Raw genomic sequence first — 27,894 nt, 5'->3', positions numbered from 1 at the left:
TAATAAATGGAATGGCTTACCTCCGGGGGTCGTGAATTCTAACACAATTGGCATGTTTAAAAAGAAGTACGATAAACATATTGGGATAAATCGAGAAGCTATTTTACTTAGATAAGACAACCATAATCTTTTTTTATGGGCAGTGTATTATATAGTATTGATATCAGTCTTTTTCTTTTTTTTTTTGGAATACGTATATGCTTCATTTTGGGTACGTGATATTGGGTTGCTTTATTTTGGTATATTTGACATCCATATTTTTATGGGCATATTTTTTTTTCAGTCACCTCGTTGGGCATTTTGCCAGTTGTGGCCTTTGTATTTTATTTGTATTTCTTCAGGCTGACTTGAAATCATTCCTGGTTTAGGCATAGATGTTCGTGTGTAGTCGTTCAGAATCACCTTCAAACGGGTTACGTTAATATAAAAAAAACTTCTAAAAAAAATATTGCGTAAAATATCAATAAGGTGATGAAATAAACAAAAACTCAAACGCACTTGGTTATTTGATTTTCTTATGAACAACGTATAAAAATAAATAAAAGGTTAGCATAAGCAAAGAATATGAATATAAATTCATCGGGAATATCATATTACCTTTTTTACCATTCGAAACATTCTAAATATAAGTAAATGCTTTTACTATTTTGAGCCGAAAAATCTTCGAAGTTATTCTAAAGCGTACATCTAAATCTAAACGCTGCTCTACGAAAAAATGTTCCAAGCAAATATTCTCTTAGAATATAAGGTTGTTTTTTCTTTTTTTTCGTGCTACTTGACTCTTGAGTGGATCTATGGTTTCGATATCTTCAAATTCTTCTAAATTAGCCCATACTCCGATAACGAAACTTTCTATATCGCATTCATTGTTTCCTCGAAGTATTCGAAAATATCCATCTTCACCCCAATTGGGACCCCAGGAGTTTGCACAAAGCTGTAAAAATGGAAAAAACGTTGTATGTCAACAAACATAAATAAATGCAGAGTAATTCTAAATTCATGGGACAAACTTTAAGAGGTGATATAAGGCACTCAAACAAGCATTTTTTATCATAGGAAGTGCGGTCGAATCACAAAGGCAGTAGAGGGTGTTTTTAGAGAGTGCTCAATACTCAATAGCACTTCCCCAAAACAAATATTATATTTTTCCGACGGATTTGCTGCGATATGTGCTATCACCCATTCGAAGTACATATGCATCTTTTATGCGCCAAACAATGATCAAGCGGTATAATGACTAGTAGTAGAATTTGTGTTACCCAGGTTGCACCATGAGAAGGCCTACCTTATTACAATACCCTGCACCCTCGAATGGTTTATTGCACTTATTACAGCAAATCCATCAGAAAAATATATTTGCTTTTGGTGAAGTACTGTTGTGCACTCTCTAAAAACATGCTGTACCGCCTTTGCTATTGCGATTCAACCGCACTTTCTATTATAAAAAATGCTTGTTTAGGAGTCATATCACCACTTAAAGTTTGTTCCGTGAATTTAGAATCACCCCGTATATATGTACATGTAACACTTACATATTTTATTAATAAATAAAGACATCAAGATAATGGATTTCAGTGAAGAGATTACCATATAAATACTCTCACACGTGTGAACAATTGCAAAACATGGAGATACAAAATAATTTTAAAATTATAATTCCAAAATGCTACAAGTTTTCTTTTAGCTTCTTATGCTTGCATAGTACTCAACATAGAAATCGGACTTTGGTAAATTGAACGTTCTAAAGCATTACCTATTTATACAGGTAAAATCGTATAAATTTTCAATTGAATAAATTTTTTAATGGTCACAAATTCCATGAAAAGTTTTTAAAAAAATCAGATTTCTCATTAGCAATTTACAAAAATTTGCGAACTCTTAAATATCGTTTACTAACATTTATACAATCTTATTTGCATAAATAAATTATGCCTCAGATTCTTCAGCGAAAGAGAATTTAAAATAGAGAGAATAATAAAATATAGAGTGGGCAAAAACTCCGTAGAAACTTTAAAAATGAGTAAAAACCGAAAAAGATAAAAAACGGTTTGCAGAGTTAGCATCGCTAGGTCACGGGAATTTTTTTCTAAGACAGAAAAAAATAACTCAAAAACAGCCGATAGGTGCTGCTGGTACGAGCGACTTCGGTGGAAACATGCAAATGAGACGGTTATAAGAACTTGCGCTCCTAATCCACAATCAGTTCACCGTTGTAAACCGTGTATGTGGACCTGCTGCACTCTGCCGTTGCTGGATTGGTCACTCGCCCGCAATGGGTGGTGGTAGTGGTGGTCATGTGGAACACATACTGCTGTAATAAACGATTTGGAGGCATTCTGTTCGTTATTTGCGTATCTTTTCTTTGACTTCTGAACGTCAGCGCCACCTATCCTTTGTTTTCGAGGGGGTTTTCGCTGTCTTAAAAAAATTCCCGTGGCCTAGTGATGCAAACCCTGCAAACCGTTTTTTATTTTTTTCCGGTTTTTATTCGTTTTTAAAGTTTCTACCGGCTTTTTGCCCACACTGTACTAACGAGTATAATGTATAAATTACATAATAATGGAATCTGGTTGCATGCAGTTTGAGGACTTATTGAATTACATTGCTGTAGGCAAACTTTGTTGATTGTGTAAGAGAAAAAGTATTTATATATATATACCCCGTCGTTATCACCCTGAGATAAAAGATTTAAAACCTGGAATTTTAGGTGAATGAACTCGTGCCAATGTAAGCGAAAAATATGAAAGATAAGTAAAAAATTCTAATAAAATAAAGCTAGAGTAGTCAATTCACATATACACTCAAAGGTTCCAGTTTCTTGGTGATATCCAAATAAGAAAATGTGGTAATCTCTTTTTCCATGACAACCACGGTGATAAAAGGCATTTTGTTATTTCAGTTTCGCAGTGATAACTGCAGTACACACAGTGGAAATCTCTGAGATAAACAACACCATACAATGAACTATAGAAGACCGTTTTATCTGTATACTTCGGTTGAAAGTTTAAAAAAAAATACGTGCATCAGTGTCTATGATTTTCCTGCTTAACTTGTTTTATGTTTACTAAATGAAATTAAAATAATTTTTCAAGCATACGTAAGGAATGCCTATTAAATATGGGCGCACAGTATTTCAGTTATCTCGCGTATTACATTTACAGAAAGCAGTTGAAATAGAAAAATACCCAATATTTCACTGGTCCTCTTCTAGACGATGCAATGCCCCACCTACAAGAAAATTATGTTTTAAAAAAAAACTTTTTAAGATTTATTCATATTACACACACTATATACAGTGTACATAAAAAAGTCTTTTTATACCGGAATAATTCACAAACCATTGATGTAATAAGCACACTTCTAATTGGGAAAGTATCCAAATAACCCGTGGACCTCAGATATATCATTCATATTGCAAGGGATTGTATAGTTATCAAAATTTAAAAAAAATTAACTTTTTATTTGGGCAGCCTGTCCTAAAAAACGCAATTAGAGAAAGTTATTTCCCTGCATATCTTTAGCCCAACAAAAAAATACATTATCACAAAATTGAGAAACTTTGCCTGGTTTTAATTTATACAAAAATTGCCACGTTTTCAAGACAAATAAATTCAATTGGTCGAATGGTCGACGCGTTTCGGCTCTTCAATGGAGAGCCGTCATCAGGACCTCGTGGTCAGAATTCACACGAATGAGTCGTGGAGTCGTTACATTCACATTATTTTGATTTTGATAAAGCGTTTGTTTTTAAAAAAGCAACACACAATTCTGAATTGAATTTTCTCGAGGGATGATACTTCATTAGAACATGCCAGAATTTCCTCGTTAATGATGGAAGAAACACGCCACCCATTTCGTCAGCTTGGACAGACTTTATTAACCTCAGTCGTGAAAAAACTTTCAACACTTTGCAACAGATGGCTCCCCAATTCGCATCCAAAGACCACTCGGACGCAGCAAATACAAAGGCAAACTCTTCGGACGACCAAACGTAAACATCACCCCTCCACGACTCATTCGTGTGAATTCTGACCACGAGGTCCTGATGACGGCTCTCCATTGAAGAGCCGAAACGCGTCGACCATTCGACCAATTGAATTTATTTGTCTTGAAAACGTGGCAATTTTTGTATAAAATAAAAAATTGTTTTTCAAGTGCAATATTCGCTGAGATCTTGCAATTTGAAAATCGCTGAAAATGAGAGAAAGTATAGCATATCAAGTGCCGAATGTGTGTGAGCTTATTCGTTAGTTTATGCGATCCTTTCCTTCATTTACAGTGGGTTTTCGAATTTAAATATCTACGTGAATATTGCACTTGAAAATAATGGATTTTTTGGGGGAGAGGGAGGCTCAGAAAAGTCAAAATTTCTCTAATTGGATTTTTTTAGGACACGGTGACCAAATAAGACGTTACTTTTTTTAATTTTAATAATAATATGAATGACGTATCTGTGGTCTTCACGTTATTTGGATACTTTTTCCAATTATGCTTCTAGGATCAATCGTATTTATTTTTAAACGTGTCAATTGTATTACAATTTACTACCTCCGGGGGTAAGCTGTTCCATTTATTAACTGCCCTATTAGAGAAAAAAGTTATCGAGATTACCTATTAGAGAGAAAAGTTATATTATATCGAGACTGGTTCGATTAAATTCCCTGGTACAACTCAATTTATTTCACATACGCTGATGATTCATAATATTTTGAACTAAAGCATTAGTGTTCATATAATAGTGTTGTACGAGGAAAGCGAAGTCATGTCTCTCGTGGTGTATTGGTGACGTTTCTGCCTAGATTGTGTGTGCGAGAGAAACGAGGTTCAATCCCTGGTGGAGACAGCGAAGCTTTTCTTTCCGAGTTCACAGCAGCACAATATCCAGAGAGTATCTCTCCTTGATGAAACAATTTGTTTTATTTAACTCGGGAATTTGTAGAAAGCTGATTCAAGTACAAACCAAGAAATTAATTTCTAAGAGAATCAATTTCTTCTACTGCATACTGACTACAAAATAATACAGTAGAGTCTCGTTTATTCGACCTTCGCTTATCCGACATTCCGTATTATCCGACGTCCCATCGCAAAAAAAAAACCAAAAAAACCATCAATCAGCAACAAGAACTGCAAGTTGCGAACGTGAGCGTAGTCTGTTTTTTGTTGCTCCCGACTCTACCGCAGCTAATTAATACCCCGTCTGTACAATAGCGCGCCCATCTACACTATGACTCGCGTGTCTGTCATTCGCATATGTCTGTCGAAATAGAAAAAAGACAAGACATAATTGAAAAATTGAAAAGCATCAATGTAAAGGATGTTGCTTATCGGGTTGCAAGAGCCTGGGCTCTAACAATTTCCAAATCATAGAAGAAGCTGCTAGGCAATGATGAAAGTATGGAAACAGAAAGCACAGATAAAACCGATGAAACCATTCTATCTTTAGTGCAAGTATCCCTGGATGTGAGGATGCGTCTTTGCAAGAAATCGAAAATTGGATGAATGATGATGATCAGTATGAAACAACCGATGAAGAAATTGTCGCTCTTGTCAATTGCGATGACAGTGAAATTGAAAATTAAGATATTAACCAACTATTGAGCTTCTCATAATTTCACAATACTACGGAGAGTTAAGACTCAAGAAACTGCAATTAAATACATTGACCAACAAGAAGAAGCTAAAGGAATCGACATAATGATGCTGCAAAGATGGCGAGACTTGGCAACGGAGAAACGGCAGTCGTCATGAAAGCAGACTACGATCGAAAATTTCTTTAAATTTTCACAGGACTGAATATTTTAAGCACTGTATTCAAGTTCAGAATATTCTGTAACTGTAAGTTCATTTTTTTCTGTTGTTTTGTTGTAAAACATGATTACTAGGTTCGTAATGTGTAAAATTATAATATAGTTTTACGTTTAATAGGCTTTTTCTTAACACCTCACTATTATCCGACAATTTGGCTTATCCGACTTTATGCCGGCCTATTTATGTCGGATAAGCGAGACTCTACTGTACATTTTTTCTTCCCCCAAAAGAAAATGGAAAGCCTTTGTGCAAACTGAAACATTTCTTAAAATTTAGAAACTTAATTTGCAACTTACCCTATGATTCGTACCGAATGCCATCCCTCTTTTCTGTGCGATGGAGGCATATTAGCGAGAAGTTGAGAGTACCTATATATGCCTGCACGGTATGAATAAAAATCTTCTTTCACTCGAAAAGTAGCTGAAATCGAAAGTTTTTCTTATAAACGCATCATTAGGTTTATATATATACTCTCTGTATTCATTATCAATTAACAGTTTCAATCAGTAAGTGGAATCAACACTCTCTAGACAGGAGTTTTTCAACATTTTGCTGCAGCAGCTCCCTTGTAATCCCAAAATCTGTACACACTCCTCCACTAAGCCTCTTAAACATAGACGTGCCTCCTCGTACCCTATTTCGATCAAAAAGCCTCTCGTAGTACTTAAAAAAAGCTTATTAGGTATTACTAAGCAGTTTCGCAGATTCGGATGTTCTTGCTCTTCACAGTTTGGCAATCCCTGCTCTAGACTATAACATTACTGTAATACCTACAATACATATATACAGGGTGACCTGTAAGTCCTAATTCGGCCTTTATTTCATCAACCGTTCATTCGCAAAAGTTATGGTCCTAATTCAAAAAATGATCAAAATGGGAAAATACAGTCTGCCACAAAATAAAAAATCTAAATTTTTATACGGTTTACATTTCCTCTAACTTTCAATTAAAAAGTTGTTGCCGTGTTTCTTCTGAGTCCAACAAAAGAGACCCATGCAATATTCGCAGAAATATTCGATTTTAAAAATTGGATAAAAGATGGGAAAAGACAGCATAAATAAGGGAAGGGAGTGTTTTCCGTTAGTTTTTGCTGTTTTTCAAAACTTTTCTCCGATTTTTTAATCAAAATATCTCAGTAAATATTGCAGTTAAAAACATGGGATTTTTCTGTTGGTCTCAGGAGATACAGGGAAACAACTTCCTAATTAGAAGTTAGAAGACAAGGGGGACCGTATAAAAAATTTTATTTTTCATTTTGTGACACACTGTATATTATCACTCTTAAAACTGGTACAGGGTAATTTTTGAACACCTTCTGAGCATTTTTTAAATTCGAATCATACCTCTACCACGGACGGTTGATGAGATAAAGGCCGCGTTAGCACTTGCATTGCACCCTGTATATTAATGAAATTAAATCCGATTGGTGATATCATTTGTTCATTCATCATTTAAGAATTCCTATTTTGACTTTCCAAGTGTTATGAGTAAAAGTTATTTCTTGACAAATTCGTGCATTATACCCGACAGATGTCATTAGTAAGTGATTCGAAATGCATTTTTTTTCGGGCTCTTTTCACTGACAAGCGAATATTTTTGCAGAGGACATTGCGAAATGTGAAAATTAAGATTTATTTGCAAATATTTTTTTTTTATGCTACTCACTTTTTTACTACAATACCCATTTGTTGAATGGTAGCTTCTATCAAACAAAAAGTTCAAAATGAACACAACGTACAAAATTTTCGGTAAAAGTTTTAGAACTGAGAAATTGCCTTTTCTCTATGTTATTCCATAACGAATCTTTGGAAAGAAAAGTTGTTCGTCTCCTCCAGGAATCGAACACTTTGCTTTGTCCTCTTCCATACCAGGCAAGTGCGCTAACCAACACAATGCCCAGTATTCAAGAAGACCCGTCTTCGATTCACGGAGGAGACAGACAACTTTTCTTTCCAAAGATTTTGTTTACGGCATAACAGCTAGAAAAGCCTATTTCTCGGTTTTATAACTGTTTCAAATGAATCAGAAGAAACCATGACGAGAGGAGAATATTTACCTTGCACTGGCCCATTGTTGAATATTTCTTGCATTATAATGTTTTCCTGAAAAATATTAGAACATTAGCCGACATTCGCATTCATTGAACCTGAAGAATACGTTAGAACAGTGGTTCTTGACATTTTTTTTTCCATCCCGCATCTCCAGTGCAATTCAATTTTCCTTTCCACACCTCCTTGAGTATTGCTGTCTCGGTTGAAAATTGAGTTTTTCGTAATTAATTAAATTAATTATTTAATAATTAATTCTTATAAAAATTTAAAACTAGAAATATTCACCCTATAAATTGCAAAATTAATTTATTGGGGAAAAAATGCACATGGATATGAATGCAACAAAATAACAATTACTGTACATGTCGACTTCTTGTGTCTAACTTGTTTTTGTTTTTTTTTTCATAATAAATGAAAATTTCAAATTGAGGTTCTTTCTTTGAAAAGGCTCTACCTGCATATCATCACCTACATTCAAAAGCGATTTGTGATTATTGTTTTCACAAGCAAAAGTGCTGAAAACCCTATTCCGCTAAGGAGTAGTGACTGGTAGAAGTGTTTGCAAAGCTGTTTTCCCAGCTTTGGAAATGGTTCCAACTGAGCACACGGAAATTGTTCTAAATAAGAGTTGTGAAATTACATTTAAATACGTGCGCCGGCTCGTATTTCAATAAAATAATTTTTGTTAAATTATCATCATTCATTAAGTTTGAAAAGAAATGAATTGAAATCGCTAACAGAATAAAAAACTTTGAAAAAGCATCCGAAAACTGTATATAGGTCTGTGTTTTCTAAATCCTTGAAATTGGGGACATTCAAATTTACAACAGCAACACTTCTGAGAGCAAACACTAAAAAAATGAGGTGTTCAAATGATAAGTAGGATTCGTATTTTTGAAATGAAAAATTCAATATTTTACATCATTTCAATTTTTAAAAATAAATCAGCAGTTACATTTTTATTCTCCACCTCGCACCCCCAAAAATTAGGGCCACTAGATTCGAAACCGAGTGCCCAAGTAAAAATGCTCGTTAAATGCTCGTCTGTCCAAGTGGAGATTGCCGTCATGGTCTTAGGTTCGAACCTGGGAAAGAATATAGATAGGATATTTTTTTCCGAACCGAGCTTGAGGCGATGGCGATAGACGGCGGCTTCATGTCCAACTCAAATCATAAGTGGCAGTAAATTGCGATATGGCCGGAGTTGGTGTTTGATGAAGTACATATGAAAACTGAGATTTTTTTTTCCACACCAGATAGCTCCACTAGGAATCAGTATTAAGTGCTATTTGCATCCTGTTTTCTTTGTTTCTGAATGGACGACGTAACACCTATCCTTCCCTCCCCCGTTTAGTACACGGCATTAGATGATGGTGAGCAAACGATGGTATTCTTAAAATGGATGTTGGGGTTTTCTTCTTCCAGAGCTGTGTTTTTGGGACTGTCTTTTTCATTTTATCCTAGAGCTGGGCCATGGTTATTATAGTATTTGCTGCCCTGCTTACAACTTTGGTTCCAGCATTCTGGAAATTTCGACGGCTATAGGTCAAAGTGTTTAAACATGTGTGGGAAAAACCACACACACAAACTCGTGTCAATGAAGAGCTATACAGGGTGGATACTATCGACCGCACAATAATTATACACGTGATTCCTTATGAAAAAATAATTGAGAAAAGTGTTTACCATTTTGGAATCGGACGAATATTAAGGGAGTTATAGCGTTTTGAAATTTTTTTGACGTGTCAGTTTTCTAACGGTTAGTTACGTGTCAAACAATTAACGAAAAAAAAATTACCCTATTCATCAGGTTTTCGCTAATTGAAAGTGAATTGTAATATTCAACCCCATTAGAAGCCAAGGTCAGTTATTTTCTTTCACGGTTGTTGCTTTTTCCCCTTCGTGTAGAGTGATTTTAACCTTGTTATTACATGTTTCGCTCGCCCCCACTATACTGGCAAATTTATCACCAGATTTGTAAAGCGTTAGCCAAACAAGATCTCTCTATTGAAAAATCATTTTCCCAAAATCAACACTTTTTTGCCAAAATGTGGTAATTTTTTTTTCCTTCACTGTTAAGTAAAATTTTTTTGAGGGAAAGGACATTGAAAAAACTGGTTTGCACAGCTTTAGCTTTCTTCATTACACTCAGAGTTGTAGCATTGCTGTCAGCTTAAAATGCCAATTTATACGTTTGGTGCACATTAGGTGAATTTAGCAAGATTCGAAAGTAACGTCATCAATTTTTAATGCATTCTTCCTCCATAATTGTTGGTCGAATAAAAAAACTGAAAACACTTTTCCATATTATTTTCTCACAAGAAATCACGTGAGAAATTATTGCGCGGTCGATAGTCGTGGAAAAGAGTTTTTCCCCAGAAACAAAAGAATAACAATTACGTAAATCTGAAAAAGAGGACAAAAGGATAAATTTTCCAAAACGTAGGAGGATGCTTGATATGATATCAAAAAGGAGAACGTCCAGTAACCCTACCAAAAATGCTTTCCCGCACCCCTGGTCAAGAACCACTGTTCTATAAGTACGTACTTCTTCAAGATATCAAGTCGAAAATATTAAATCACTAAAATTCTAAATCAATATTCACGGTAGCTCACTTTATTTGCTGTTCGGTAAGGAGGTGTCGATAAATAAAGAATATCTTCTTCACCATCAGTACAACGAACTCTCGGGATCTTCGATTCCGAAACTTTCCACCGTTTCACTCTACATGACCCAGATTTACGAGAGTTTCCGCTTCGGTAAGGATAACAGCGATCACTGCTTGTCCTGAAACGCATTGATAACACTAGCATGAGAAACAAATGCTCTGATCTTTAAAATAAGAATATATATACATGCTTTTCAATCTACGTTTTTGTAAAGTTCGATTTTCTTGAACCTTTCTTTTTACTTTTTGATTTTTAAATTATAAAATACAGTCAAACTCAGTTATAACGACATTGAAGATTCCGAGACGTCTTGTCGTTATAGAAGAGGCGTCGCTACAATCGAGGCAATCGAGGTTAAGATTTACAAGTCCTTTTCAGAATAAAAAATAAACTGAAGAGCCAAAAAAACTGGTAAGGCATGCGTATGCAAATAAAGAGATATGGGACCAATCAGAGTACGGCGCTGCGGTCGGCAACGCCTATATAACACAACAAGTGTCTGGCCTAGTTGTTAGATCGGTTACTGCTACTACAATGGCAGGTTATCGAGATTTAAGTGAGTTTGAATGTGGTGTTATAGTCGGCGCACGAGAGATGGGACATAGCATCTCCGAGGTAGCGATGAAATTTGGATTTTCACGTACGACCATTTCACGAGTGTACCGTGAATATCGGGAATCCGGTAAAAAATTAAATCTACGACATCACTGCGGCCGGAAAAAGATCATGCAAGAACGGGAGAATCATTAAACGTGACAGACGTGCAACCCTTCCGCAAACTGCTGCAGATTTCAATGTTGGGCCATCAACAAGTGTCAGCGTGCGAACCATTCAACGAAACATCATCGATATGGGCTTTCGGAGCCGAAGGCCCACTCGTGTACCCTTTATGACTGCACGACACAAAGCTTTACGCCTCGCCTGGGCCCGACAACACCGACATTGGACTGTTGAGGACTGGAAACACGTTGCCTGGTCTGACGAGTCTCGGTTCCAATTGCTTCGAGCTGATCGACGTGTACGGGTATGGAGACAACCTCATGAATCCATGGACCCTACATGTCAACAGGGGACTGTTCAAGCTGGTGGAGGCTCTGTGATGGTATGGGACGTGTGCAGTTGGCGTGATATGGGTCCCCTGATACGTCTAGATACGACTCTGACAGGTGACAGGTACGTAAGCATCCTGTCTGATCACCTGCACCCATTCATGTTCATTGTGCATTCCGACGGACTTGGACAATTTCAGCAGGACAATGCGACACCCCACACGTCCAGAATTGCTACAAAGGGGCTCCAGGAACACTCTTCTGACTTTAGACACTTCCGCTGGCCACCTAAATCACCAGACATGAACATTATTGAACATATCTGGGATGCCTTGCAACGTGCTGTTCAGAAGAGATCTCCACCCTCTCTTACTCCTACGGATTTATGGACAGCCCTGCAGGATTCATGGTGTCAATTACCTCCAGCACTACTTCAGACATTAGTCGAGTCCATGCCACGTCGTATTGCGGCACTTCTGCGGCCTCGCGGGGGCCCTACGCGATATTAGGCAGGTGGACCAGTTTTTTTGGCTCTTCAGTGTATAATCAAATGCAATCAAAAAGTACTGTTAATCAAGGACACTAAACCTTTAGGTGAGTACGGGCCACGTCATTGGAAATGTGTCGCGGGCCACTTGAGTGCTCAGGAACTGTGCCGTGGATCACTCAAGTGATCTGTGAACGTGGCGTAAATCACTCAAGTGATCTATAAATGCGCCGCAGATTGCTCAAGTCATGTGCAAAGGTGCAGTGGGCCGTTTGAGTGAACTGAATCTGTCGCGGGTAACTGAAGTGATCTAGAAATGTGCCGCTTTGTTCATTTTTACAAAATTCGCGGGCCACATCAGATGACTCCGAGAGCTACATTTGGCCCGTGAGCAATGGGTTGAGCATATATGCTGTAAATGAAGTTGTTGTTTCATTATAAATAGGGTGGACACTTCCCCCCCCCGTATTTGATAAAAAATGCAAGACGTTGGGATCATTAATGCGGGACATCGCTAATTCTTGTCAAACATTTATTGTTGCCATTTATTGATGAAATTGCCAAATATGTCTTATAAATAACCCAGTGCTACAGCAAGTCTGCTAAAATGTATTTTACGGGAATAAAAATTATGTGAGATGAATATTTATAGTCATATTCACACACAAATCAAACACATTTTATAAATTTTGCAAATTATTTTCATTCCTGATACCACAAATTAAGGAATTAAAGTAAGCTTCGTTGATAAACGGGAAAGAAACGGAACATTTTTATAAGGAAAACGTCCTGTATACGGGCCATGCCAATGGCCAAATCGAAGCGTCAAACATGTAATAAATCTTTTTGTTTTTTCAGTGTAATCAGTTCTAATCCTAGAAATTTCTTGGGAAAAATTACATCGAAACAAAAACACAGAAGCGACGCAAAAAATTTATCGTTATATCCGAGGTGGTTGCGTATTCATTAACGTTATAAGCAAGTTTCGTTAACATTATTTTCTATGAAGATCATTCTGGACCACCAATTCTTGATGTTATAGCCGAGTTGTCATTACAACCGAGTTTGACTGTGAATTCATCAAGTTTGACTCAGAATTCATCCGATCCTTATTTCTAAGGATCGGATAAATAATCCGTTTATTTAAATTACATAGAAGTAAAATGTTCTTCATTTCTGTCCTCGATTGCCGGATGGAGCACTCGTCCGGCAATCGTGGAACCCGGGTTCGACTCCCGGTAGAGGCAGAGATGTGTTTTTCCTTCCTTAAAAAAAAATTAAATAAAAAAAAAATTAAAAAAATTAACATCTCAAATAATAAATATCTTCACAACATCCAGTCTTCCGTATATCTTGTAATATTAATTTCAAAACTGTTTAAATTTCAATAATGGGATTCTTAATCAACACATTATCATTATCAACTCTTACGTATAATCATAGATCTTTTGATATTGTTAAGTACAATATATTCATTCCCCGATTATTTAAATCTATTGTTTGGATTTTTTTCTTAGTCAACATTAACTAGCTATGGTCCCGTGTATATTTGAATATAGCACATGGCAAATACATGGGCAAAAAAAACCATTATACCTATTTATTTTCTAAGTTTTTTTTGTTATTTTAGAGAGAACATCTTTTAGTGTCATTTCAATATAAAATACAGCTATTACAATACTTTTTTATCTAGAAAGAGTTGATTCCTTGTCGGTGTAAGTTTTTTGAGAGCTGCTAAAATTTTACGAGTTCATAGATTCATAAAATCGCCTAAAATTGAGGGGATTGACAGTAAAACTCTGCAAGGTAAAACTATTCACCTTTGCTAAGCAAGATTTTATCTGTCTATAAATTACACTATAAACCAAACCAAACTGTTCATTTTACCCTTAATTAAACATTTTAGCTAATTGAAAAAAAATCCACTCTCATTAATTAAATTGCTGTTCTAATATTAAAATTTATGTTTGTATACTCGGGACGGATCAAGCGATCCCTTGAGTAGAACATTGTATGTATATTATATTTTTTCTCTTTTTTTTCTCAATAAACTATTTATTTATTTATTTTCTTTATATATTGTTTGAATTAAAAATATGCTAACAGCACCATTTACATCGTACCATTACCATCATATTAAAAAAAATTCAATACATTTTTATAGGGGTAAACCACTTCAGCAAGTCATTTTAACAGCGAAAATTACATGAGCATCTGATGTGGGAAATGGTAACCGCGTCTTACACGTGAGCTAACTGAAACACAAAATGAGTAATTTAAAAATCAGATGTATGAATTGACATTGAAATTGTTCTTTTCCATTAAGTTGGTACTTTTGGCCTTTTATACGTTGTCAGAAAAATTAAGAAATGATAAAAGTAGGATATCATTTTTTTCTTAACCTTTTGCGGTCTTATGTTGAGGTGAACTCGACATAGGACCGCATCAGGAAACAACGGTACATCATTGTTACAACGGTCTCATACGATAATAGGAAGGCCCCCTGTGAATTCGGCTTCTCAGCAGAACTCATAAGCTGCACAATAACCGCAAACGGACAAACATCCAAGGGCCTTCTTCATTGTGGAGGAGGCGTTATAAATCACGAACTGTACCAACTAAGTGCCGAAAAACCTCTGCATCGCAAAGGGTTAATGATATTCTACGTATATATTATGCTTTATTAGAAACTTTCCTGATGTATGTATTGGAGATAAAAACATACATTAGATATTATGGTTATCGAATTCAGATGATGTTCAAAATCCTATTTTTTGAACACCATGCGAATCCTCTATATGACGATAAATCCTATTTTTATTATTTGAGTGGGAAGAACAACACATATATATATACCCATGCTTTCGAAGAAACCACCATGCTCTATCCAAATGTCCACCAGAACATCCATTCTGTCCCCGTCCTTGACACGAGATCAGCAATTGTGGAGATAAAGCGACCTGCCACAAACCCCCCGACATGATTGCCAAACGATCTGATGCGAGTGCTGCAAATGCATAAGATACGAATGAGCCCCTCCTTCTTCCAATCCTGAAAGCAGAAATAAAAATGTTTTTCGTCCTAGCGGTTCTTTAACTCGCTCGGATAATAACGATTACACCCTCATTATAATATTCGATTTATTGTCATAAGTGGTCTACATTATATACACAGGTCTCCAAAAAAAAAATTTTATATTATTTTCAGTGCTGATTCCAAAAATACAATCCCTTTTTTTCTATCGCGTAAGGTTTTTTCACAAAACAATTTCATATTTTGAAGAAAATAACTCAAATCCAAATATTTTGGAGTTTTTATTTTTATTTTATCCCCTCATAAGTACATTGTACTTCACATTTATATCCTAGCTCTGTCATTATAATGATAGGCCCTAAAATCAATGGAATATCTCTGGCACACACAATGATTTACTATATTTATTCATAACGTACAGTTTCAATGTGATTTGTATGCTGCTTGTGTATAACATCAAAATTTGATTTTCCCTTTATCTCAAAAAGTAGATCCCATCGGACAACACCAATGCCAGATTCAGAATCATAGCGTTAAAACCACTCTAAAATCACTAAATTATCTTTAGCAGTGATTTACTATACTGCATTTGTTTATAGAGCACAGTTTCAGTGTGGTTTGTATGCTGCCTACGCATTACTATTGAGATTTAATTTTCACTTTATCTCAAAAACTAGACGTGATGTAATTTTTAATTGTTTTTCCAATAATTAGCATTTAAAAAAACACTTAATATTTCTAAGAAAGCTTTTTCGTCGGAGACCTGTGCGATAGGAATAATTATTATCTTAATGGGGTTTTTTTTAACTCCAGTGCACGGGTGAGATGTTCCGTTGGTGCGCGGGTTGGGTCTCACAGAGAAATCTTTAAATATATTTTTAATAAAATAATTATACAGTTTTTATTCATAATAATTTGATTGATTAATGTGATCATATTTTATCTACATTAAGCATATCAAATAAATGCAATTAACCATTGTTAGCGAGAACCTCAAGAAAATAGTTCCTACCACTTGTTATTAATTGAGAGAAATACATGAGCGCGGGTCTCACCCACCCAACCCGTATACTAGAGGGTTAATATTTAAATCCTCTCACATCATTGCCAAAGCTGTACCATCAAACCTGTGTCATTGCCGGTATTTCTTCCAGTTTATCGTTTTTCGCACTGTATGGAAATGCGCTAATATGCAATTATTGTTAAACATACATCGCGCAATATATCTGGCGATCGAGTATTATCGCGAGTTAGATAGAAATTTCAGATAAACTTTTAGATAGAAATATGTAGGAGAGTTTCTTAATAGCTGCTTAGATACTGCTTCGAATATCAAATTTCTTACAGAAACTATATTTTCGATTCAAATTCTGACACTCGATTTTTTTCATTGAAAGGGGTTGATGCACGCAAATTTTCCAAAAAATACATTTTCGAAATTTTCTATTGTCAAAATCCTATGAAATTTATTTATTTATTTTATCACACAACCCAGTAGACAAGATTGCACTTACACTGGTAAGATTCAAAACCAAAATTTTCTGTGTTTAACTGTATTCTACAAGTTTTTTTTCTACCCCCTGTACTAGAAATATTTTTAAAATATTTTAATATAAACTGCTGGCAGACATTATATATGTTTTTCCCACTAAAATTCTCTTTTCTCAAAACTAAGTTTTTTGGTTAGATAAGGCACATTTTTTCGAATATCACTCATTCAAATGTCTTGAAATTTCGTGTATCTCTCAACACTATGGTCTTACATACTTTAACACGGGGATTTTTTATTAAAATAATTTTTAAAAAAATTATGGTACAATATATGGTAAATTTTGGTGATTTTTGAAAAGGTTGCATATAGTTGAAGTTGAAATTCAAGAAAAAATAAACAACAATTAATATCCTAAATGCTTGTGTTAAATCGTGCAAAAATATCCGTAGTATTTGAGGAAAAATATGAGTACCTAAAGTTAATAGAAAATTTTTAAATGTTCCTTAAATGAAGGAAATTTTTCCCATAGCAAAGCATGGGAATCCAAAATCGTGCACCACCCTTAAATTTTGACACTCGATTTTTCGATTTAAATTTTAATATACTTGTTAACCATGAGGGTCAATTACGATCAATCATCTCAAAAAACATGAAATTTTCGATTTAGGTGATATCCACCGATATCAAGTACTTCTTATTGGTATAGGATGTAAATTCTTTATATTTCTTTCTGTAGCTAGACCTACATGTTATTCGTAATATCATGTCTCATTATTATGCACAATATTGAGCTCATTCAATAAAATTCGCGAGAATTCTATAAAAAAATTAAGTTTATACAAATACGCCAAGGAATTAAAATCGTATCTGTTTAACAATTATCTGTCTTGAATATGTTACTACCAAAGTCCGAATTACGAAACTGATCCGGACTTTGACCGGCCATTTCGTGAAGTGATCGGAGATCCCTAGCCAAAGCTCCATGTGTGGATGTAAGACCGCCCGGTAGGAGCCAAATCAATTTTTTTTAATCGCCAACGTGCGATTCATGTCTATATATATCAGATTTATTGGATTAGCTAAATGTGACGAGAGAAAAAACTATAAAAATAATTATATAACCAGATAGTTTTTTTTTCTGCCAAATTTTGGAGAAAACAATTAGTGCCGCATCGTAACTGCGGTTTGATGGGTTGCCAGCACTAATGACTTTTAGAATGTCTATTTTGGTTACCTTGATTCCCAAACAATGATTTGTCCCTTTTTTAATGCTCCCAACATATGAAGAAAACCCGGATAGTGCCAGGCATTACTGCTTGTTTGATGTAGGTGCCAGATTCACAATTTATTTCTAAAGTTGAAGAAAATTGATTTGAATTTAAAAGAAAAACCATGAGAAAAAAATAATTCTGAAAAAAATTTTCTGAGTTTTTTTGGGGGACCCCCCGTCCCCCTTCCCCCGGTGATTAACATTGCCGCTACGGAGAGGCTTGATTCCAAGGTTGGCATGTATGTTAAAATTCTGTCTGCGTTTATAAAAGTTTGGGGACCACTGTTTTTTGTGTACTAGAAGTCACGTTAAGGGTAGCTTACATATGATTGAATTTTAAGAGAAAATCCTCGTTCAGAAAATAACCAACATTTCTATAGATTTAGTTCAAGAGATTAACTTTTTTATCTATCAATGTTAACACGTTTCACTTTTTTTTCTTTTTTTGGATTTCTATTTTCAGCCAATGTAATTTTTAATTGAAGACTTACCAGTAGACGAAAATGCCCAAGACGCTGCGCAGTCACCTTGGTCTCTGACAGGTTGTAACCACTTACCCCATTTCTCGCGCGAGTCGAAACGATCCGGTAAATGCTCCTGAATTCGATAACGAATTTCAGTCATGTTCATTGTCTATCGGTAGATAGAAGGAAGAAAATATCCTATTATATTCAATATTTAAATTCTAAAGAACTTGAAATTTTTAAATCAATGATGTTGCTGCGTGAAAAATGAAGAAAATCTTTTTAAACAAATGTATTAGATTCATATCAGTAGTTTTTGAAACTAGATAAAAGAGAAACGTACTTCTAGTTAAATAATTCTGCAAAACAAGAAAATTGGGATTGTATATGTTGTTTTATATCTCATAAACTCATTAAAACCGGATATTTGTCTGTAAATGTATTTAAATTTACTCGAAAAGATACATTTCTTCTAGCTTAGATGCATATTTTACACAAAAAATCTTTACAAAAATCAGCAATTCTTCTAATGAACAATTTTTGCAAATGCATGCATAATTTTAACATGAAATACGTTCTGCGTATTCTATTATCACAGAACTGTATATAAAATTATTTGTTCTTAATATAAATCTCATAGTTGTATTGTCAATTTTCCTAATAATGCGATTCGAAAAGATATGAATCTCTCAAAGATAGTTATGTTCAGATACACATATGTATAGTTTGAACTGTTTAAAACAATCTTACTGATTTCGATGGAGGAAATGTTCCTAGCCTTTGATTAATTCCTTCGACGAGAGTTTTTCCCCAAAGAAATGAATAATTTGCTGCTTTCCATCTGAAATTAAATAACCAACTCTAGTTACCAAGTTTTCCTAGTAATTAAAGCAAGTTCTGTAAAGAGAACTTTAATCTATAGTAATATTTGTGTGAACGCTAATAAGCTTTTCTGAATTGTTTTCTTGCAAACCGCATGAGTCTTTCGTCTTCGTATATCTGCAGATTTTCTTGAAGAACACGTCTTTCTTTTGCATATATTAATAACTTGGGAGTGTTATGATGGTTAACACGTTACTTACCCAAAATCTCCAGTATTTACTGCATTAATAAGATCCGGTCTGATAAGGCAAGGATTATCGGTACAAATGAAATCTGCAGCACCATAACCAAACTCACGGCACGTGCTGAAAAATAGACCTTTACGTCATATTCTGGGGATAAATTCAAAAGCGTCAGATATTTTCAATATGACCACAGCACCGTTACTTTTTTATTAATTCCTAATACACAGTTTAATGTGCAAAATTTCAATGAAATATTAAAATGCTATGCCTTTCCGTTGTGATTGGTTGTATTTCTAAAGAGAAAAGGAATATCCTGTTCTCTTTAGAATATATAAGTATATATAATATTATATATTCTAAAGAGATTATATATATATATATATATATACACACACACACACAGCGTGTACAAAATAAATGTTTTCTGAAATTCTAGTGATGTGTACTTTGACCATTATATATGTATGTGTCTTGTATACAAGGTGTCCACTCTTAGCGTTGTCCAACAACTAATTCCTAAACTCGTTAGTCTTGAAGGTAACTAATGTTATCTCATATCATGTTAGAAGTCATTTGAGTAAAAACACATTTGTTGAAAACCTAAGGAATTTACATTTTTATATGCTATAATTTTAGATCGTTGTGAAAATAATATATTGTGATTGGGTCGCATTTCTATTTCTTAATAGCAAGTTTCCTAAAAATCAGTGAAGCTAAAATAGAGAAAGGTATATTTGTAGGTCCTCGGGTCAAGGGAGCAAATGTTTGAAATCAAGTGAAAATATTCATAAAGTGATTATCTTTCAAAATACATCCATCCATCCAAAAAAGTAATATAGGCCTATTAAATATAGCGTATGTTTTGAGGCATAATGCTTTAAAACTATAAATAATAGCAAAATTTACGAAAATGTAATTTAAAAGGTTCGTTTCATCAGTTATCATTTTAGGTAGCACTTCTTTTTTGCCGTAGTTGAGATTTTACGATTAATGGTCTAATTTACAAAAAAATTATGAAGGACATAAACCATGTTTTAGTGAGGCAAAAAAGTTTAATGTCTGTAAAATAAACTCAATCTTTATAACTTTCAAGATATAAAAATCTAGTGCTGCCATTTATGAATTTAATACTACAGGAGAAAGGGTAAATTAGTTTATATTAAAAATGGCACAGGCAGTAAAGTGTGTGTAGAGCTGAATTACACTTTTAACGGAGCTATTTCAAAAATTTAAGGCGTCCGTTTACACTCTCTTTATCGGCGAGTTGTGCATTTTCCCCCCTCGGGTGAGCCAGTTATTGAATTTGTGTTAAATAACTTCGGTGTATATTTTTTTCTCCGGTTTTAAAGACTCCTTTTCATATTTATGATAGCATATTATGGTCCAGATGCGTAAAAGCGAACTATATTTTTTTCCCCTCATCTAGAGAAATTTTTAAAACGATTTAAGCAAAAATCAATCAGTTTTTCGTGTGCGCTTTTGACCGATTGAAAATTTACCCTTTTTTATTAATTGTATATCGAAATCATAACTTTAATATTGCTATTTAACAGCGGCTTAAAAAACATTTAATTCTCTTACCAAGTGTTACAGTTATCTTTGTAGCTGCCACCAATGCTGTACCTTTGACCTTTACGCAAACAATCTATACGAAAAATAAAATACGTCAAACAAGAGACACAATATGTCATTTCAATTTTTGAGTTTTACTCAAACTTTCAGAAAAGACCTGTACTATCAAATGTTTAATCATCAAAAATTGTTATAATAAAAAATTTCCTGTATCCCTTCACGATAAATCGGGAAAATACTTTCAATAAAATATATATAAAATGCACCTATATGTATATACAGGGGTTGGACAAAATAATGTGAACACCTGTGCAAAAAACAACACTCGAGGGAACCTGTCGTATACGCCCGCCCTCTAGTGTGGAAGAGTTCCACTTAGTGGACGATAATGTGCACACATCAGTCTAGTCGCAGCAGTGATAGCGTTCGGATACGATGTATATTGGGGCGTTAAAACTTCGTTATGGCTGACCTCGCAGATTTGTTGGTGTCGGGAGAAGTACTGTGTCGATGGTAATGACAGCCTATAGCAAACAGGAAAAGACATCATCTACCAAGCATAACAGTGGCCGAAAGTCGAAGATGGCTGATAGACCCAGAAGGGTTTTGAAGCGGATTGTGTGGCCAGAAAGCACAAGATAACAGCATCCCAGATAACATCTGAGATGAACACACATCTACAGGAAGGTGTATCGACCAAACTATCCCTCGTGAACTGCATGCAGCAAACATACAAGGTCGAGCGACTATTCCAAAATTATTGGTGACACCATGCAATGCCTTGAAACAATTTTGCAGACTATTTATTTATTTACACACATCTCAACAGGCTGAGCCCAATTACAGAGATGGGAAACACACGGACATAAAGAATACGAAAAATACAAGTATTGAAAATTAATAGAAAAACAGAATAATAATAATAATTCATCGAATTTACACGTTAAAAATAAAATCATCAACAAACATATAATGCAAAAATATATATGCGCAACGGAAGCACACATTGAGAATTCAATATGAGGAAGACAAAAACGTCCAATATAAAGAATGAAAAAACCGAAAATGGATGAGAAAACAAGAAAATATATACAAATTCATATAACACCTAGTGAAACATGGAATCTTTATGAAAAATATCTGGGAATTCACCCGTATTATAATTTTTGCATGATCGCAAAATTGGTGAAGCATTTAAAATGTTCGTACGTGCACGAGGCAAATAAAAAACATTTCGGGAACTCTGAACCCATCGCTCGCGAGATGGCACGGAGATATTAATTAGGCTCGTCAGATAATAGTCATCGATTCTGCCGTGAAACGACGAACATGGTGTCACGAACATAAGAATTGGACACAACAACAATGGGAGAACGTCATCTGGTCAGACGAATCGTCGTTCACATTATTCCAGATTAACGGACGTGTTTACGTTTGGAGAACGCCAGTACAAGCTTATGATGTTGACTGTCCCCTTCCTACTGTTAAACATGGAGGGGGATCAGTGATGCTGTGGGAAGCGATGTCTCACCGTGATCTCGGCCCACTTGTTGTCCTGGATGGGTGGGTTAATGCATCGGTTTATGTCAGTATTCTGGCCGACCATCTTCATCCAATGGTGCAATATTTGTTCCCTGATTCTCGACCTTTGTTCCAAGAAGATAATTCGCCAGTTCACACTGCTGGAATTGTCGGAGACTAACTTGATGAACACCATGATGAACTGCAACACCTCGTGTGGCCCGCTCGGTACCCTTATCTTAATATAATTAAACCTTTGTGGGGTATTTTGCAGGCCAAAATGTGCAGTAGGTTTCCACTTACAAAGACACGTTCTGAATTAGTGGCCTTTTTGCAGGAGGAGTGGCTATGTATCCCTGTGACTGTTATGCATGACTTGTATTTGTCCATCCCGCGACGGATACAAGCTGTAATTAAAAGGAGGGCCAACAGCCTATTAATAAAGATTTTGTCTCATTTCACTGGTGGTCATATTATTTTTTCCAACCCCTGTATATATATAGAAATTGAAACAAGGACAAAAAGAGACGAACAAAGAAAGCGTTAATGGAACAATGAGGTGGTCTTTCTCAAGGGGGACCCCCACATTGTCCAAAAAGCAAAAAATATGTTTCTGATGATGATAAGCCAAAAATGGTATTATTTGACCATCCGTTCCCTAAATTTTTTGTAAAACAAGCTTTGGAAGTCCAAGAACAGGAGAAAAATGAAAATAGCAAAATTTAGAAATGCAAAACTGAAGTTAACTAGAAAAACACGTAAAAAACACATCAGTCATACAAAATTTTGAGAAATTCTCAGTTTTGTATTTCTGAATTTTGCTATTTTCATTTTTCTCCTGTTCTTGGACTTCCAAAGCTTGTTTTGCAAAAATGTCGGAAACACATGGTAAAATAATGCCCATTTTTGGCTTATCATCATCAGAAACATTTTTTGCTTTTTGGGACAATGGAGGGGGGTGGGGGTTCAGGGCGGCTCAAGCTTACCTGCGGCCCGGGTGTCAAGGATCGTGTGCAGCCCCTAAAGATAACCCTTGCGATGTTCACATAGAAAATGATTGTGACCATACGTTCCGCTTTTAAAGAAACTGCCTTGCATTTTGATCCTCTTCAGGATCACACATTATACCATTCTAAATTACGCAGATAATTTGATTCTCATTGCAGCTCTTACTTACGAGCCATCATTTCTTACACTTATCCTGTAAAGAGGAATTATAACGCCGTAACTTTTATACAGAAATTTATTTCAAATTCGTTTCTTGTGCTCCACAGCCGGACAAGTAAGAAGACGAATTTTTCCTTTGCCTTTATTTGAATGTTCCGGAAAAAAATAATACTGGGTGAGAGCACCAAAATGCATACTTGCCCGTTGTGAGAGTAAATTCGTTTCTCATATTACGGTCCAGCTCCCTTTGGTTTATTTTTATTTTTTGTGTCATATTAGTGTAGGTAGTATGGCATCTCACTGCGGACCTAGAGGTCCAAGGTTCGAATCTCGCGTGATTGATATATATATATATATATATATATACAGTCGAACCCCGTTATAGCGCCACAAATTTTCAGTGAACAAATGTTTTATGAAACAACTGTTTATGTGTAGTGCTGCCATCTACCACCAGTTTTCTCTAACTATGAGTGAAGTGTAATGATTGAATAATTGTACCGTTGTATGTAGGCCTGTTGCTCCAGAAAGCACTGAGTCTATTTTATTTTTCACTTATTTATTTTATTTATTTATTTATTTATTTTTGGATTATAATTTATAATTTGATGGCATTCATTGTATGCTGAACTACCCTTAAAAATTTTTGAGAGGGATGAAGTTATTCTTCGAAATTAGTTTTTCGAATAATACACTGGCTCTAATAACTACAATAAAACTGATCGTTTGTGAATAAATTAAAATGGCCAAATTTTTTTAGGCCAAAAAAAAAAATTTCATGTTCCCAAAGGAAATTTTAATGGTCTTAGGGTATATTGGGGCTGCTGATTTCAAAACTGGTGTTGATTTTTGCCGAAAAGGCTCTAGTTTTTGAGATAATGCCTAGTATCAATATTTCAATGTAGTCTGCAGCCACTAATTTTTGCGTGGAAATTTTTCTTTCAACTTTTTTTATTTACTTTCCTATTTTATTGAACACATCATTACCAGACATCGGTGATCTTTATGTGTATTGATATTAAGTTTATTAATGATTTACATTTCGCACAGTTTCAAAGTGATTTGTAGCTGCTTGTGGCATGAGCGGATCCAGAGTTCGTTGTTGGAAGTTGTGATTTTACAAAATAAATAATATAATAATAATAATAAATAAATAATAATAAGTTATATATACACTGTGAATAGGATGACTGTAAACATCCTTCATTTTGTCTATTTTCCATCCCGAATTTTTTGAAAAAATGTACTGGTTTTTAATATTTTTCAGTCGAAGTTTTTTTGAATTTGTTATTTAATCAAAAACGTTTATACAAGTAATTTTCAACGGATTGATTGAATGCAATATTATCGTATAAAAGTTCCGAAAAATTCATGAATTATCGCGTTTTGCTATCTGATAAACCTATCAAAAACCTATCTGATAGAACCAATGTCACATTCGGAATCAGTGCCCCAAAAGCACCCTAAAATCACTGAAATTTTTTTTAGAACAAAATCAGTATTGAGTAGTTTAATCAATAGAAAAAATCCGAAACCAAAAATTATTTTCAATAGATCAATTCATGACATAATAAGTTTGATTAAAAGTTTCCGATTGAATCGTTATTATTTTACTGTTTCCACCAGTCACACACATTCGTCAAGCTACAATTTTTACATCCTTCATTGAAGCTTTTTACGCGTAACAGTTTCGATGAAAGTTCAAAAAAATCCCAAGAAATATTGGCGTTTTATTGATCAACATGTAATCTGATTAAAACGACAACGTAAAATAACGATAGTGCAGAAAACACGTACGCACTATATGCACCTTCTCTCAAAAAATTTGAATTAATATTGAAGGTAAACAAATTTTTTGCCACATTTTGGCAAAAAAAGTGTTGATTTGGCTAAAAAAAAATTTCAAACAGATCTCATTTGGGTAACACTACAAATCTGGTGATAAATTTGCCAACATACTGGACGAAGCTAACACGTGAGCTATATTTAATAACAAGGTTATAATACCACACTACATGGAGAGAAAAAGCGCCAATCGTGAAGGAAGGCCGAACTTGGCTTCTATAATGGGATTGAATATTTCAATTAATTTTCAAGAACCCGCTGCTGGCGGAGAAATGTACTTTCGCTCGGAGTTTGGCACATAACTGACCGTTAGAAATATGACACGTCACAAAATTTCAAAACCTTATAACTCACTTAATATTCGCCCGATCCGAAAACGAAAAACACTTTTCCATATTAGTTTTTCACAAGGAATCACGTGTGTAATTATTGGGTGGTCGATAGTTACCACCCTCTATATTACATTTTATGTATTTGAATACACTTTATTTCCTACCTCATGAATGAAGCTATTGTTAAACAATGAAAAATCAATGAATAAACAGTTCTGTAGGGAAAAGAGGGTACAGGTATTCTTTGGAAGAAAAAAAAATCTCTTTTGACTTAATCTCGATCCCGAAAAATAAAAATCTTTCACGTTCAACTATAAGAGAAAGTTCTAGAATATTCATCAAACATGCGGAGAGTAGAATAGCGGAATAAGCGTTTCTCGTACGAAGATAGATGCTTTACAAGTGGATAGTCAGATAACGTTCACCTGAAAAATAAAAACTTACTATTCCCTTCTCTCCATGTCAGTAAAATTTCATCCCCGCCCATAAATATTTGAAAAAAAACACTTGATTTTCTTCCTGTACATAACCACACACAACGGAATATCTGAGAATTTTTCTGACTTGTGTTCATTTCAATTCATATGAGTATATAGTAATGCTCTGAAGTTGCGCAATATGTAGAACCGAAAATTAGTATGTGATTCGGGGAGCAATTTTTGCATACAAATGCATTAAATGATGGTTGTCGTATCGTATCGGATCCGTTGTACAGTACATATTTATATACGATGAAACTAAAGATAGAATGAAATGTGAATATATATATAAGATTTGAATATATATAATAAAATTAATAATCATATAAATTTGAATATATATAATAAAATTAATAATCATATAAATTTGAATATATATAATAAAATTAATAATCATATAAATTTGAATATATATGATTTGATATATAATATGTGAATATATATATATATATAAAAAGATTTCCAGAATTCTCTCTATTTTTCTCTCATATGTATATATGCTCGGTGATATCTCCCGCTGACAACTAAATGGTCAGCGTTTGTACTTTCGATTCAACAGAGCCTAACCTCGAATTTATACAAGAAAATAAATCATAATCTCTCCATCCAAAATCAACTTTAAGCTATAGGATGCAACTAATTAAAGGTCGGGGAGGGGGGGATATGATCGAAGTGTTCAAATTTTTCAACAGGTGATAGGATGAATTATTAATACGCTGTCAATCGACTGCTTTGACAAGGGGACACCAGTACTGATTGGTAAGGGACAACTCTAGGTTGTGGTGTCGCAAGCAATTTTTCTTTAATAGGGTTGTTGATAAATGGAATAGCTTACGCACGGATGAGGTAAATTCTAACACAATTGTGACACGTTTAAAAAGAAATGCGATAAACACGGGGAGAATTCGAGAAGCTATCCATACTTAGAATAAAACAACCATGCGTATTAATTGGGTGGCGGTATTTTTGAAATATATGACATTCATATTTTTTATAGGTCTCTTTTTCTCTGCCTCCTCGTTGAGCATTTTGCCTGTTGTGGCCTTGTATTTATATTTGTATTTGTATAATCAGATCTTGTATCCTTGCGTCGGTAAAAACATTGGCATAATCCGAGAAAATATAGTATATAAAAGATCAAAAAAGAGACGAGATTTATTAATATACAGATGAAAAAATCTATTTCTACTCCACTTTCATTTGATTTGATTCATTTCGTTTATGAATATAGCTTAGAACCTTTAATACAAAGTTCCTCAGGAGATTCTGATAAGAACAACTCACTTTTGGAAAGAGGTGGAAGTACTGTAGAAGGCAAACCCGCACAATAGCTCCAGTAGTCGGGACAACAGTCTGAATTGGAGGTCCTGTTGCAAAAAATATCACAGTAACACAAAGTACCTAAAATAGGTACGGCGCAATTGTCATCTCTACCTGGACAACATTTTCTTTCTCTTCGAATTTTACAATAGTCGCCGGCCAAATCCGAAGACTGGTTAGATATAGGAATCCCTACTAAAACCCACCAAATGAGGGTGATGACAGCAACGGCCATTTCTGCTCCTGTCTTCTGAATGAAGCATTAT

At 34.8% G+C, this 27,894-nt stretch overlaps 1 protein-coding gene across 1 annotated transcript; it reads right to left on the bottom strand.

Moving 5' to 3' along the window:
- Positions 1–186: 186 nt before the first annotated feature.
- On the bottom strand, positions 187–27,894 carry LOC149080641 (putative peptidase C1-like protein F26E4.3). Its single transcript, XM_089239810.1, has 11 exons — positions 27,593–27,894; positions 20,974–21,037; positions 19,408–19,512; positions 19,076–19,166; positions 18,353–18,494; positions 14,923–15,073; positions 10,477–10,648; positions 7,866–7,911; positions 6,105–6,228; positions 3,186–3,228; positions 187–934 (listed from the first exon to the last, which is right to left on the bottom strand). The coding sequence occupies exons 1-11, from the start codon at positions 27,861–27,863 to the stop codon at positions 737–739; spliced, it is 1,407 nt and encodes a 468-aa protein (XP_089095936.1). The 5' UTR covers positions 27,864–27,894; the 3' UTR covers positions 187–736.

The sequence above is a fragment of the Pholcus phalangioides genome, unplaced genomic scaffold (assembly GCF_987345545.1).
Source record: "Pholcus phalangioides strain wild (caught in Gottingen) unplaced genomic scaffold, Ppha-v1.0 ptg000011l_1, whole genome shotgun sequence".
Lineage (NCBI taxonomy): Eukaryota > Metazoa > Arthropoda > Arachnida > Araneae > Pholcidae > Pholcus > Pholcus phalangioides.
The sequence above is the reverse complement of the archived record's forward strand: the minus strand, read 5'-3'. Positions and strand labels throughout refer to the sequence as shown.